The sequence below is a fragment of the Pezoporus wallicus genome, unplaced genomic scaffold, assembly GCF_028554395.1.
Source record: "Pezoporus wallicus isolate ANWC-B61680 ecotype Strahan unplaced genomic scaffold, APGP_CSIRO_Pwel_v1 scaffold_6445, whole genome shotgun sequence".
NCBI lineage: Eukaryota > Metazoa > Chordata > Aves > Psittaciformes > Psittacidae > Pezoporus > Pezoporus wallicus.
Genome location: NW_026641753.1, coordinates 7,386,001 through 7,402,923, shown reverse-complemented (window position 1 = coordinate 7,402,923; position 16,923 = coordinate 7,386,001). Strand labels below are relative to the sequence as shown.

The 16,923-nt window shown below is 37.2% G+C and overlaps 1 protein-coding gene across 2 annotated transcripts in view; it reads right to left on the bottom strand.

Annotated features, from left to right (window-relative positions):
- DIAPH2 (diaphanous related formin 2) overlaps positions 1–16,923 on the bottom strand; it is a 231,062-nt gene that overhangs the window by 62,720 nt on the left and 151,419 nt on the right. For both annotated transcript variants that reach the window (XM_057425160.1, XM_057425159.1), the window contains exon 26: positions 14,981–15,116. In XM_057425160.1, the coding sequence (XP_057281143.1) occupies positions 14,981–15,116 (136 nt within the window). The remainder of the gene's footprint in view (positions 1–14,980; positions 15,117–16,923) is intronic.

Here is a 16,923-nt window from a genome sequence, read left to right as displayed (position 1 = left end):
CTTCATTTAAATTTTTTAACAAAATCTAAAGAAATTTCAGCCTTTCCCCACAGCTCTTGCTGAGGTACTTCACATATTACCACCTATCTCCTTGATTGGCTTTTTGTTTTTATATATTACTGTAAAAGTCATCCCCTTGCAGGTCCCACAATTTATACGTTTAGTCAACAGATTTAGGCCACTTTAAATGATGATAATGCAGACAAAACCAACTTTCTTCTTCCACAGAACAATATTGTTGCTTCTTCCACTGCTAAAAAGCCCCGAGCGTGGTGACAGGCACAGAGAAAAACAATATGATACAATGAAGAAATAAAGTCCCATTTGAGGTGAGCAGGCAACTTCGGTATCAAGACAACTAACCTTTTCATAATTTTCAACCACTTACAGCAAACAGAACAGAAGAAGGGAAAAAGAAGAATCAGAGTAGTCCATAACATGGAAGTGGATATGAAAAAGACAGTCATAAGCTCCATACACTTACGATGGATAGAATGAGGAACAGCTGTATCATGCATCTATAAGCGAAGTTGTTGTGCATGGTATTCTAAGCATTAGCACCCTGGAACTAGACCATCAATTTCAAAAAAAAGAGACCTTTGATCAGACAAAAGAAATTAAATCAGAAATTGAAGATTTGGATGTACAAAAGGATTGAGTATGTGTGCATGTGGGGGCTGTATCTCAACATGGTCAAACTGGGTGAACTTTTCACCTCAATGTTAATGCACATAAACAGCACTACCTTTTGGAACAAAAAGATAAATGACCATGGATAAGTGATGAGTAATGCCAGATCAGCTAATACAAAGTTCTCTCCACTGACACAGAAACAAATGGCAAATCTCTATGACATTAATGGGCCATTTGAAATGACCATATACCTATTATTATTATTATTAATATTATTATTATTATTACTAAATAATTTACGTATGAGAATCTTCACCTGGTAATATGAAATATAGTTCACTTTCAAACAAGTTTTGAAGTGAACAGAACACAAGATTATGACATTATAGTTCTGCCCTAGAAATTAGACTACATTTATGGTTTTATGCTTTTTGTTAATGCAATACACTGCACTTCATCTGGCTGGAAAAATTCTCTCATTTATCTGGTCTTCAACACCGGATATAATAGCTGCTTAATTCATTAGTGGAGAGTGCAAAAGATGATCCTTAGAAAAATATCTGGCTAAGTAACAACAGGTTGTTAATAGATAGGAAGCTTTAACAGTTGAGAGCTTGTCAACCAAACTTTTCTGAAAAACTAATAAGTGGATTCAATGTAAGAACAGAAGACATACAAATAAGGAATACTAACATTAGGAAAGATAAGATCAGAACATACGTAAGATTTTGACTAATTAAAAAAGATTAATAGATATAAGCGTGTATAACTTCATGTGCAAGATAGAAGCTCTTCACTAGGGAATGAACAAGAGCTCCAATATAAATAGTGATCAAAGAAACAATGATGAATGACCTATCTGATCAGAATGTTCAAAAGTCACATACTCTTATTTCTAGTACTAACATACTGTGTACAAGCTTAATTACAACATTCACACAAGACAAATGACAAGTTGAAAAGCTTTTGCAATAACCAGGGGAGTGGATTCTAACGAGAAATGCCTAAGGCAGCACTATCTCTTTAGAGTACATAAAGCAGCCACTGAAAGCAGGTTTGACAACCTCCTCCTGTGCTTAGAATCTGCAAAGTCCCAAAAGAGAAAATTCATCCCAACAGATAACTTCACCAAGAGAGTGCTGTTTTGGTACAGCAGGAAAACATTTAGGCTGAATTAGTGGAATTACCTGTACAATCAAAAACAATGTTCTAAAACACGTTTCCAAAGAAGATTATAGGAATAACTGGAGATTTTAAGCATGAAGCAAAAAACTCTGAATGGAATTATGTGATATAGCACAGGCAACAGCAGAAATTGTATGATCATTTCAACCCACTCTACCTAAAGTATCAAACTGCAACTCATTGATGGCGTATATTGAAAACGGTACATGATAAAATGGGGATGAGTGAATGAAACCCACTGTAGTCATTTAGGCTGCTGTGTAAGTTACAGCATGAAGAACAGCATTCCTGGATATCTGGAGTGGTGAACTAAGTCTTTACTTCTGAACAAGTATTTTAGTTTCTAAAGGTCTTCTAGTGCAGATATGAGGAAAACTGTCCATCCAAATAACAACTAGTTGTTTAAAATATCTATCAAGACAATGTATTAGAAAGTGTCTGATCAGGTATAACTAATCTGTCTTGATTTTTCTTCATATAACACTGAACTCAAAACTTTACAATCAATTAGCAATTTAATTCTAATGTAAAGTACTTCCAAAGAAGTAAATATCAGAGAGAAACAGAGCATATAAACTATTCCCAAAACACTAAACAGGGGAGATTTAGGTTATAGGTACAGAAAAAATTCTTCCCTGTGAGGGTGCTGAGGCGCTGGCACAGAGTTCCCAGGGAAGCTGTGACTGCCCCATCCTTGACAGTGCTCAAGGTCAGGTTGGAGCAACCTTGTCTAATGGAAGGTGGCCCTCCTCATGGCAGGGGGCTGGAACTGGATGAGCTTTAAGGTCCCTTCAACCCAAACCAGTTTGTGATGCTATGATTATTTTTAAACTTCAGCTTTCATAAGATGAATAATCTGTCCCAAACTCAAGCCATTCTTTATATTTTATCCACCACCAAATGGCAGATGGAGATGCAACAACAGTATTAACTTTGCAACTTCAAATATTTAGAAAGAAGGCAGGAAAAGAAACATTTTCTAAAAAGGTAAATTTAATGTAAATGTGCCTTTGCATGTGCAATACTATTGCAGGAAAGACTACAGTAGTGTAAAAGCCTTAAGGCTCCCTCTGTAAAACATTAATTCAAGATTTAAAAGTTTAATAGTCAATATGTGAAGAACAAAGTTTCAAGCACCCTTCCAGACAAGTCCTATTATCACTCAGTCTCCCTTCTGCTCTGTAGGTACATGTAATTTTTTGTCACCCTACTTACATGGAAGATTCGCTTGACAACTACTTAAGATAGTAATGTTAGAAAAAAACACATCAAGATGCTTTGCTGTTCTGCCTGCCTTATGTTGCTTGTATCCACTGTATCAGAATGTGTGTAAAAATACAGTCCAGAGATAAAGCCCATCAAGCACATCAGGTCTTTCACCCAACACAAATAAGCACATGGAGCTGACATTTAACCTACCTCTGGAACACAGAGTAGGGATTAAAGTGTCTTCATTTTAGACAATAATTATTTGAAACAGCCTGCTCTTGCACTGTATTATGACTACCTGATATACAACTACAGTTCCTTGGTACAGGTAGGTTATTTATTTTAGCATAATCTGTGCACTGCTAAATCAACCATGAGGACTATGTTCTAAAGCTAGAAAACAAATACTTGAGAATGATGGAGAACGTTTAGGCTACCTTTTTTTCCACAGACCCAACACAATCCCTCACATGCTTCTCTAGCCATTTTCTCTGTTTTAACAGCTCCTCTGAAACAAAGGAACCATTTCAACATGAGGATGAAGATAAAATATTTCCCTGTGCTATCAGTGCCAGCACTTTATGAAATATGACCCTTAAGTTAGATTTAGAATCCTTTTTTGTAGATATTACATTCCTTTATCACTTCCTGACAAATCTCATCTAAACCTCAGAAAGAGACCCCAACATCCATACCTCCTGATATTAAATGCAAAATCATGTTCTTTTCTATTTATAACTCTTATGATTAAAATGAAACCTGAAGTTGACAAAAAATTATGCAGGTAAAGTATCATTTTTGCTTGCCTGAGGAGCAATAAAGGCTCAGCTGAGCCAAGACAACAACAGGTTTTACTGGCTTTTTTTTTTAAAGCAGCTGCTGCTCAAATTTCATACTGGAAACTGAAATGTGTTTAGTCAGTTGTAGCTTATGAGGCTTTTAAAGTCATTAAGAGAGCCCTGCTAAAGACCACACTAGAAAGCATGTGGCAGTGCTCTTTTTAGGGGGACTAACCTGAACCATGAATGATAAATGTATCACAGCTCTTTTGCAGACTGTATATGAAGATGGGAATATTGAACTTCCTAGGCTTCCTCTGATTCACTAAGCATTCTAGAACTTGCTACTGTGGTTGTGGCCACCCCTGGCGATTTTAACTTTATGAGTTTTTAGTTTCTCACCTCTAAACAATCATCACAAGCTGTCCTAAAAATAGATTTGTATCTTCTTCAAGAAGACAAGTAGCAATTTCCCTGAAGCCAAGCTCACTTCTGAGGAGCTATTTTTAAAGAAATAGAGACATATTTAACTTTCTTTTTTACTCTTTCTTGCATAATAAAAGGAATACTTTTAACATCCTTTTCTCTCCCCTCATTACAGGATACAAAGAAAAAGTAGACTTAGGTAAGGTCAAAGTAAATTTGGAAGAGATTTTATCTAAACATTGCCTCCAAATGTCAGCTAGACTTCCATGCACTACATGAACAGTCACGTTTTTCCCAGCTCTAAATGTTCAGTATATGCTAAAGAAGGGAATTTGAAATCTAACAAGGAGCTCCTGGACAAACTCAAACACAAAAAGGAAGCCTGCAGAGGATGGAAGCTAGGTAGCCTGGGAGGAATACAGAGACATTGTCTGAAGAAGAACTGGAAAGTTAGTGAGACCTATTTCAGTTTCTTTTTGCGGTCTCTATTGTACAAAACTTCACCTCAGCCTTTACTAAATTATTGTCTATCAAAAAGGTAGGAATAAGCATCTTCTAGCAGATTTTTTCAGTACCTTCACAATAACTGTTTTTTTTTCAGTTTGCACTAGAAAGAGAGAACATCTTGATCAGAACATAAAAAATCCCAGTAACTACTACTGTTCTTAAGACAAAATCTAAGAACTGAAGCAGCACTACTGATGGGAACTTCCCAGGAAATTCTTCATTAATCTGGGCCCTGCCTGAAAGAGTCCAGTCCAGTACCATGGCAGGTAACACATGTTGGCTACCTGCCTGCTTCTCCAAGTAGTCTTAAAGTTACACTTCTATTCACATCTTGCACTACCCTGTTTGCCTTGAACTTGTAATTACTTTTTGTAACTGTAACGTGTCCTGAGTAAACTTTTGAAAAAGATTTTCTATTCATAATCAGTGTCAGAATTTTAATTGCAATATATTCACTTAAAAAGGTCAGTTTTCAGTGTCTTTCAGAAAGTGCTGTTTTCTGTTCTCCTCGCATATTTGCATTTCATTCATTTGCTAAAATCATTCTGCATGCATAATAAATACCTGCAGGAAGCAGTTTTCCTTGGCATTCTAGATTAGAATACAGCCTCATGACTGTTATTTACTTTTTAATTACAGAAGAACAAGTTAGAACAGGGCAACTGGTAAATGAACCTATACCTGATGTCAGTTTAAAAACCAAGGCAAATCCTTGCTTACATGCCAATTAAGCTCCCCGTTTATGATAACCTGATCTCAGGCTTAATAAAGTTAATAGAATGAGAAAAAACTGTTTTGTTGTACAGGCAGGTTATTGAAAACAACTTTTGAAGTGTGCACACTTCTTCGTTTGCTGAAAATGTCACAGTGGTCAAGGTCTACTTCAGCAGGAATGTATTGATTTGAAATGCATCAACATTACCCCTGGGGCCTCATTCTGCACAGACCTATGGCCCTAGCAAGGATAACTTTCACTAAACTTAAAAAAAATACACTTTAATACGGATTCCTTAGTAACAAATGGGAAGACATTGCCTCTATGTGGGAAGGAAAAGACTGCACTGCTCAAAAAACAAAACAATAATGACCATATGATACCTAAACAATTTTCAGTAAATGCATCTGTAATAAAGTTCTACTGTTTGAAGGCTACTTTTCAGTTACAGTACTAAGCAATTTCTCATTACTGTGATTAGCAGATCCATAAGGCAGCACAAATCATCATTGCTTTTAGCATTAGGAAACTATTTTCTTTAAAAAGTTGCTTATAGTTGAACAACTATTCCAATATTTTAAGAAAAAAAACAGTCTTGGGAACTGATTTTGAGGAAGATTTCCGTTAATATTCTTCCAGATTTTTGGGTTTTGTTTGTGTTTTCTGTTTGATAGAGTTAATTTTCTTCATAGCAGCTAGTATGGGACTGTGTTTTGGATTTGTGCTGGAAACACAGAGATGTTTTTGTTATTGCTGAGCAGTTCTTACACAGGGTCAAGGCCTTTTCTGCTCCTCACTCCATCAGTGAGGAGGCTGGGGGTGCACAAGGAGTTAGGTGGGGATGTAGCCAGGACTGCTGACCCCAACTGACCCAAGGGATATTCCATACCAAAGGGCATTGTGCTCAGTATATAAACCAGGGGGACATCCAGAGGGATGCCATTTGTCTTTCCAAGTCACTGTTACATATGATGCTGTCCTGGAGATGGCTGAACACCTGCCTGCCTGTGGGGAGTGGTGAATGGATTCCTTGCTTTGCTTGCGTGTATCACTTCTGCTTTACCTATTAAACTGTTTTTATCTCAGCCCACAAGTTTTCTCACTTATACTTTTCCAATTCAGGGGGTGGGTGTATAAGGAGGGGTGGGGAGGTGGTGGTGAGCAAGCAGCTCTGTGGGGCTCAGTTGTCAGCTGTGGTTAAACCGTAACAATGTTTTTAGCTAGGTTTGTAATAACATTGTACAATTTATATTTCAATTATTTCAAGTCCTAAAACAAATTTAGCCAACTGTACTGATATCATAAAAAAAAAAAAAAACCAACCAGATTTCAGCGCCAGAACCAGAAGTGACCAAGGTTGATCCTAAATTCATTTTGGGATGACAATTATAAAGTCAAACAGGTAACAAAGAAACATCTCTGTGGCACATAAAGATATTCCTCAGACAGTTATTGCTTTTTAGGACCCTTTCAACCTGACCGAAGAAAACTTCTATAACTCATCTTTTCTTATTACAGTCTGCAAGAAACAGAACTTTCTGAAAAGCTTTTGTTTAATTTTAGAGTAAAATCAACTGCATGCCCATATGATAAAGAATCAATGATATTTTATCAAATGGCTTAAAGAATTCTTGGCCAGCTCATGACTGCCATATCAGTATAGGCTCACTTTTATCATACGTTAAATCTCAAATGAAGGGAAGTAATTAGTTCAGACTAAAGTGCTGAATGTCATTCCTTAGCACAACAGCTTACACTACATCCTGTCTAAAACAAATTAAAATAATACAATCCTCCAAAGGATCTTTATTAAGCTTCTTTGTCGTGAGTTTACTTTGCCACTGGGGGTTGGCAAGTCAAGCATGCCATTCCAGCACTTTTCCTACTAAGAAGCTGTACATAATAAAAAGCAATGGCAAATGTCAAGCTGTAATTTGTCCATGGTTTTGAATCCTTTCTACACAGATTCCAAAGTGACCCTGAAACTACTTCTTTTTCCACGATGATTAAACTAATATCACATGGACTGGACAAGTATGGAAGCTGAATTTGACACTGCATTTAAACCAGAACAAACACAGACATCAAAACTTACCGTATTTAGAATATGTAGCCCAAGATAGGTAAACTGAATATAGATTTGAGTATACATTTCCTCATTAATACAGGTCTCTATTTTGTTATACTCGTACAGTCCAACTACCAGTTCTTTGACTTTTCTGCAAAGTTTCTACCTGATATTTTTCTCATCGCTGTAATATTTCACTGACTAAAGAGGTATTTTGTTTCTAGCTTTTGATGGCTCTCTGAAAATCATTTTTTATGTGGTGAAGCTGAGCATTCTGTACTCTCAAGACAAATGTTACTACATTACAGCTCTCACCTCACGGAACATGACACTGAATCATGTCTCTCTAAGTTTAAAATCTAAATTTTCAGACCTGCAAAGTCACACTTTTACCTTTACTGACCATCTGGCAATGTCTAAAAAAACCCCAGCCATATTTCCACTTTCTGTTTGCAGCAAAAATCTATATACTGGATACAGAAGCTTTGTTTCTGCTGCACATTTAGAAGACGAAATGCAGTATGTTTAGAACTTTTTGTATCCTCTAGCAGTGGACTGCACAACCCAGCAATGACCAGCAACTTCAAGTCGAAAGTCTGATTATACAGCTTGCAAAGAGCCACTGAAATAAACATCATAATGCTTAAGTTCATTTACATCTCTACATTTGAAAAGACAAGACAGAACTTTTTCTTCTAAGTATACTCTGCATTAGCATCAGCCTTTTAAACTGCCTTTAAGCACAGTGACTGTACTTGGGTACAAAACTGCGCTAGCATTTGTGGCAGTGTTGTAACTTTTCACTAGTCAATACTTCAGACAGAAATTTATTAACAAAGATCAATTCTGATATATACTGACAAATTATCATGATTTAATTTATGAACTTAACTATGTATACTACTGTTAAACACTTGAGATGGGTGTTAATAGCAAGCATGCAGTAAAAAGAGGCTCACCAACATGATATTCTTTCCCACTAATTTGAGAAATTACTCTTGTGAAGGCAGCAAGTTCTATTAGAAATGAGACACTAGCACCACAGGAAAATATCGTCATTTCACTAAGACAGAGCTTGGTCACCAAACTTGTCCTGCTATTACAGTCAAACAAACTTCCATTTTGCAACAGTTCTACATGTTCTCCTCCTTACTACCTGATTCCCAAACAAACCCTATACTAAAGGAAAGGTAGTTTATGAACTAATTTATTTGTTTATACAAACATAATGCTACACAGCACTTACATGGATAAGTAATACTGCAGGTACTTTTAAAATTAACAGTAATACCTGCTTTTTGAAATAAGAAATCTTCTTCCAAGGAAAAGGAGAGCTGAACGTGCATTCACAGCTATCCAAAGTTACCACTTGTTACTGTTTGGTAACTAGTCCCCACAAAACCTACTTTTAAGGGAAAAGAATTCAAATGTTCTGCCTTTCTCCACCTGAAGTTATCCCAGCCTCAGATTTCAGAGAGTCTAATAATTCCCTCCCTCTTGACAGATTATCTCATTAAATCCATTTGATTGCAATGCACCATAAGGCGTATTCATAAACCAACACTAATTTTTCCATTGCAACATTTTAAAAGGTGAGATTATGTTTAAAGTTGTAGTTTCTTTCTAACTTCTTGTCCATCCTCACATCTATTTGCATTTCTTTGAGCTGCTTTTGACCCATATTAATAACATTTAGAGTAATTTTTATATCCCTCACCATTCCCAAGGCAGTTCCAAACTCCTGTATAAACAGTTCTTAAAAGATTTTGAGCAACTCATGCATAATTGCTTTGGAGAAATAAAGAAAGCCAATCAAACCTCATCCTGGTTCTATAGCTGCTCACATTTAAGCACAATGTGAATCTCCATCTTATTTTTTTCAGTGAATATTGTATTTCAGGAAGACTACAGCATATTCAAACAGACCATCGACATCAATATGAAGGATAACGACTTCCCAAAGGAATTGTAATCCTTGCCTCATTGGCATCCAGCACCATAAACTAATAACCTGTAGAATACAAATAAGCTCCAAGATTTATCATTCCAGGTACCCCATACAATCACCAGCCAATAGGGGAATTTATAGGATTAAGGTTAAGACATTTACAAAATAATATGTATCTCGTAATAAAATTAGCATGGATCTCTGTTTATGTAAAGCACATAGAAGGAAGATGTAACAATGGGGAAAACCTGGAATCATAAGACAACTTTACCAGCAGGAACCTCTAACTATATTCCGCAACAGTCAATGCAAGTGTAACAGCAGCTCAAAGAAATGTGACAGAATTATTGCTGATACTAGCACATACCAGTCTGAATAAGTGGCATATGAATTCTTTTATATGAATATTCGAAAAGGGAAAGTAGGAATATCCGTCAGCCACTAGCACAGAACTTCATTTCCATTATCTTCATCTGCATTAGGGGAGAATGTTAATATATCTTCAAAACAATTAATTCAATACTAATTGGGACTGAGGAAGCTCATTCTATCTTTTATCCTAATACTGGTAGTTAAAAGGTGATTTTAATTGCCAGAGTAATCAGATATAATGAAGAGCAAAACTGTTTCTGATTAAATAACATTTGCATCAGAATTGCTGTTATAGGCTTTTCAGCTCCTAGAAAGCTGTCTTAGTTTCTTTTTTTCTCTCTTGTTCAGATATGCACATGGAGGCTCTGCTGCAAGAATTCTGCAGATGTTAAGTCAGATGGAAGTCGTGAAAGACTACGTACAAACGTACCACAGCTCAGCCTGCAACAGCCCTCAAAAATAGGAAACACTGCTGAAAAACAGCTATAAAGAAAGTTCCATGGAATTAGTGAATGCTAAAGAAGTGAAGGGACTATTTAATCTTTTTCCTAGAGAATTCCTCTCCCATAATAAAGAAGACTGGTTCATGATTTAGACTGTGAAATTTAAGATCTTTAGGTACGTGCATAAGTCACTTGAGTCTTGCAATGTCTCCAGGCCTCACGAGGAAAGCAGCATAACCGAATACTAACAAACAGATGCAGGAGTAACAGCAAAATGAACAGAACCCCAGAAAGGAGCAAATATTCCCATGCTCTACAGGAGCACTGTTCAGAAAGAAGAGAACAGCTGCTGCCAGAACAGCTTCCCATGGCATTGCCTGCACCACAGATGACAGTGACAGACTTTCAGCACTACATAACGGGAAATAAGGATTTATAGTAAGAACTTTTAAAATGGAGGTTTTAATAATAAACAACAGGTCTCACTATAAATTGCTTTAAGGTGTAGTTTTAAATCAATAGGATATGAAATGTACTTCACTAAGAAAAGTTTCAAACTTCTTTGGAAAAAATTATGCAAATAAGAGTAGAATTGCATGACAATATAAAAATTTACTTTTCTCAGCAAAATTCAAGCAATCCTAACAATCTTGATAAGGTTTTTAATGGTAATTTAAATCAGTTGTTAAACGACCACTTTTATATGGATATTCTTCAAAACTTCTTGAACATGTCAGATAGGGAGAAATGGTGTTAACTTCTGAAAATACTTCACAGGAATTGAAGTTTTCCATTAAGATGAACACTATGTAATGCCTCATTCATCAAAATGCTTTTATAGACAGTCACAAAAGTTGCCTTTGACTCAAGCCATTACATAGCCTTTGCTGTTCAAAATACCCCAAATAATGCTGAATTCATTGGCTACCCCTCAAGAAATTATTTCCAATAGAACCACAGACTCAAAAGACTTTAGTTTAATTGAATGCTCATTTTTGTTCAACTGAGAACCCCTTCACCTTTCTGTATGTCTTACTCTGCTTATTTACAACAAATCAGACACACTGATACAGCGAAGTTTCTTGAAGCAGAGACGTACACGTTGGGCAAGTTCCTGCTGTAATATTTTTAGTTTTAAAGGTATACGTTGATTTTGTCCCCTCTCAGCCGATTTTGTTTTGCATGAAATGCACAATGCATTTTGAAATGTGGATTTGCTTTAAGATTTAGAATTAAGTTTGTACGAGGCTGTCCAGTGTAAATCACCTCAAAGTTTCCATGGAGTTGAGAGCTTTCCTATATTTTTACATTCGTCTTTACATATTTTAGCATGTTTAGCAGGATTTATATCAGTTTACACATGGTATTGATGTGGCATCTCAATTACACAGAGCACAAACCACCAAACTGAGTAACCCGGTCTCTACAATATTAGCAACTCTAGGTTACTTCATAACTGGGTACTCAATTCTGGCCGCGCTGCAGTTTTCGCCTTTCTCAGTTACACTAAGAAGCATATATTAAGTGTAATATTTAATTAATTCTAATTCATTTTAATCTGGTTTCTCCAGTGTCAAAAAAAAAAAAAAAAAAAGAAAAAGGTAGCTGCATAACCAGGTAACAGCAAAAAATAATTATTAGGGAACTACACAGTAAAAGGCTGGAAAAATGTAGGAATCCAATTACTCTGATCTGAAAGGCCAGAGCAATGCATTAAAATTTTATTCTTGAAGATACATCCAGTGAAATGACTCAAAGAGTTAGGTTAAAACACCCTTTGGGTGAAAATCACCTTGTCAAAATGACAGCTTGGGAGGACATCTGCCTCCTTCCTCTAAGTGTTTTGTGTCACATCCACTTAACCAAATTTATAAACTATTTATATAAGCAGCAATGAGCATACAGACATAGATGGATCAGCGAAAAATAGCCGGCAAAACCAGTATCAATGTGGTGGAGTCCAGTGAGGATAGACCTATCCTCCTGCCTCTGACCATGGCAATAGAGTTGTGATATGGCTATTTCAATGTATTAGACAATATAATTTACAAGTATAAAACTAACTTTGTGTCACTAGTTTAGAAACATTAAAAATGGGAGTTTTGGTCAATTTGGCCACGTGCAGTTATTTACATATTTGTTAGTTTCAGTAAAAAAGAAATGCAAATGCAAAATTAAATTTTAGTTTTACCTCTTCATAGGAAAAGTCCTTCATGATGAAAAGAAAGATGTTAGCAGGAGACATGTGTCACTGCTAAGCTTGGCCCACTCCTCACCTGCTTAACAAATTAACAGATGGACACAGGTACGCTCTCACCAAGTGGGCTGAAGCAATTTAAGGTGTAACTTTGAGCTGTTTGCTGTAGCCCTTAAACACAGACCAAACAACAGTACCTAAGTGGGCTGCTTCTGCTTTTCAATGGCTAATAAAACACATTAGCTTACACTGTCCTCAGGTAGTTACAATTAATCTCTCTCAATATGTCTTCAAGCACACTGATAGAGAGGAGGGTGATGATGGGACATTTAGGTCGTTCTTACCCCACTCACAGAAAAGTGCCTGTCCATATTACAAAGGACATTTGCTGTCAGGTGACAGATAGTAATTTAAAATTAGTCACAAGGATTAGAAAAGTCTCCATGAACTTAACTTCACAAAATACAGTACATGTATTTATGTATCACCTGTATTTAAATTCTGTATTTTGTTTATAGTTAAACTGAAATTATTAGAACAATCTTTATATGGTATGAAATTAAAGTTTGTCATCCAGACAAAGCCATGGAGTTGTTCACTAAAACTTACACTGCATTAGAGTCCATGCAGTGCCACTGCCACCTTAAGCAAGGCCAAAAATAACAGGATTTACAGTACCACTGCAGAAACCCTTCAAACCAGCCCTGGGGAAGTCACCTGAACACCGACAGAAACCAAGCAAATAAACAGCAAGACTTTAGAGGCTTTGGGGCAAAGTGAAGTACACAAACATAGGAGAATTTTTAAAAGATTCCCACATAAATAATGTGCTTTCTATCATCATATTCAAATTACAGAACATTACTATAAGCTCATTTTTAAAACTCAGAATGCAAAGACTGAAGATTTGGGAAAAACAATTTTATCACAATCACCAAATAGAACAGCAAATCTAATTTACGATTTCTTAAAATATAATTGATAGTAAATATAGAGTGGTTGCAGAAGAACTATTTTACACTTGTATTGTGACACATGTATATATATATCAATACAGATAAACCAGCACTGCTTGCTGAAATCATTGTAAATAGGATTCAGTCTCACAAATTAATGCTGAAATAGATGATACAGGTCTAAGATATATTAACACAAGTGTAACTGTAGGTTCTAGAAAAACATGGTTGCCAAACAGGAAGGGAGGCTTCCAGACTAACATTCCCTGAGGACTGGCTGTCCACACACAAGTCATTTTTTCTGGGAAATGTTCTGATGTGCCAGAAATACATTCTAAATAAATGCAATGCCAAACAGTACCATTACTACTACATGATACTACTTTTGTACTGCTGCATCACCAGCGACAGGAATTCATCCCCGTCCCTTGTTTTTATTGCCCTGTATTTACCTCCACACTCATCCTCTTAAATGCTGGAATGGGTCTGTTTGCTTGGTCTAATATTTCTCCAGTATTTTTAATCCTCGTATAAACTGACGTTACAGATTCTGTATATATGCCTTTGAAAGGCATCCAATCAATCCCATCCAATCAATCTCCAGCATTGCACTATGTTAGTCTGCCATAATGACATGGTTTGCTGCAACATCATCCTTACACAAAGTTAATACATCATCACCTCTTCCATAAAGTTCATCATAACAAAAAAACAAACAGCATTTTTTCCATGACTATGTAATTGTTCAGTAGATAAATAGAACAAGTGTTTTACACCTGGCACAGATCAGCAGATCTCATGGAAATGGAACAAAAAATTGCAGCCTCAAGTCATCTCTTAAGCAATGCAATGTACAGTTGTACCACCTCTACTTGCCCTCTGGAGTCAGAAGTAAATAATGAAGCCTGAATTTTACAACCTTCTGAAAACCTGCACAGCATCAGAATCAGGACCACCCAATTCCTCCTACTGTCTTACACTGCTCTCTTTTAGAGTGGCCTCATACAAAATACAATATTCTCACAGCTGACAAGATGAACACATTGCTTTTTATCATGCTGAAATGTCACTCTGTACTTAGGCTCTAAGCTCAACCATGTTTTTCAGCTCTTAATAGGACTGTTGGGAGAACATTCATTATAAGATGGAGCTTCCAAGGCCAAAAAGAAAGGCTGTAATTGCCACAATAGCTTGATTATAGAGATGTTTACAGAATGAAATTAACAACAGAGCAGGGAAGACACTTCTTAGAATTAATCCATATGAAAAAAAAAATCAATTAACTGTTGCAAATGAAAACAATCCAATAATGCCCAGCAAAACACCTTGAAAGGAACATTACACATATCACGTGGCACATACAGAATGACACAATCAGGTAGGATAAAACAAAACTGAACTTTTCACTGAAAAAAAAATTATTTTCAGCTTTCAAAACAGACAGCAAGTATTTTTCATACTGAGCAGGAACAGCCTTCGGTTAGTTACTCCTTACTTTCTTTTTCCTCTTAGCAAATCTATCTACTAAAAGTGATGCCTTACCTTTGTTCATATCAATCAACTGCTGCTTCTTCTTCTGTCGCTCCAGTTTCTCTTGTTCAGCCTTCTCTTTTGCCAATTTGGCTCTCCTTGTTTTCTCCTCCATTTCTTTTCTTTTGTTGTTTTCTTTTAACGCCTCCTGCATTAGATAAAATGAGCATGGGTGTGTTATATACTGGGGAAAACCAGAAAAATTGACACAAGTAACCTTGCTTGCACAGACCCTATGATTACATCCTATGAAGGGAGGAAGAAACCAGGGACTGGCACTCAATACTTCAAGCATCTTTAGAAATCTTAGAGGGAGCATCACTTACCACACTACCTTATACATAAGCATTATTAGATAATTAGAAAAATGAAAATTGAAATAGCTATGGCAAATGAAGAAATTCCAAGTTTTTCAGCAGCAAAATGTTTGTGGCTGGTTTTCATTTGTTCTTTTTTCGTTTGGTTTGGTTTATTTTCGCTATTAAGACTGCAAACCTAGCTTAAATCTGCATCTTGCTGTTAGGAGGGATGAGTGGGGATGAAGCCCAAATTCCCACTACAACGAACTTTAATTACAAGCAATCAAAGCTCAGTTACTAACATTTAAGCTACAAATATTTGTGTTGAAACAGCCAAAGCAGTCTGGATCATGTAAGTACACAAAGTACATCAAAAGTAATGGAAAACAGTTTAATTCATAGGTTAAAACTCTAAATCTAAAGTCTCCAAGTCAATAGGTTGCACAAACTACCAAACTAAAACCTACCCATGTAAGAGAATATACTCAGCTTAAAACAAACACACACACACACACAAAACCCACCACAAAACAACCACTTCCCATGATCTTGTCTCGATCCGGTCCAGAAGACACCTTTCTTTTCCAAAGGGGGTTGATCCTGATTTCTTGCTGTGGTGGGCTGACCCACTCAGCCACACTCTCAGTCACTCATCCTCCTCAGTACAGCCAGGAGACAATAAGACTGACATCTCAAACAAGAATGGGGTTTGCAGTCAGTCCGTTACAGCTCCTGCCACGCTTTCCCCCTCACACTTTCCACCTGCTCCACTGTGGGTCCTCCATGAGGACACAAATGCCCCAGTGTGGTCTCCTCATGGCCGCAGGGAGCCCCTGCTCTGAGCTCCCCCTCCTCTCCTGTGGATGAAAGGAGCTGCTCCTCACCCTTGGTCCTTCTCACCCCTCACTGATGTTGCCCTTTGCTACACAGGTTTCCACAGAGGCACCAGGAGCTCAGCGCTGCCCTGCGGTAGGGCTGTGGTGGGGCTGGCCGGAACCGGTTGGATCCGGCTGTGTCCGGCACAGCGCAGGCCCGGCCTCTCCTCAGCGGAGGCCCTGCCGCCAAGCAGCCGGACAAGCAAACCCATCTCAGCCACTCATCCCTTGTGCTCGCAAAGACCTTCGTAACTCCTTTACACTCCCAAAATGAGAAATATCTGAAGAACTCCACTGAAATCCATCCTGATGGAGTTTCACCTGATGCCACAGACAGACATGATAAATGGTAGGGATAACTTTCTTATTTATATTCACAACAGCTACACATTGATTGCTCCCTTTCCAACTCACAGTATACTAACAACCTCTGCCTACGAGTACTGCAGGTCTGGGCTTTAGGTGATTTTGGGAGGCTCAGCACAAGTCCAACAAGTATTATTAATAGTAAAGAACATACTGGATCCAAAACCAAGCAGAACTAACACAGCACTTGTTCATTAATGATGTTTCAGCTCAAAAAGCTGAACAGTCGAGACTTACTAAGCACAGGGCATATAAATGTTTTCATATCAATGTTCACCTTATTTCCTATGCAATTTAATAATGCCTTAAACACAAGGAAAATCATTTATGTTCATAAATACAAAGGCAGAAGGATCTTACCCCTCTACTCTGCTCCTGTGAGACCTCACTTGGAGTACTGTATGCAGTTCTGGTG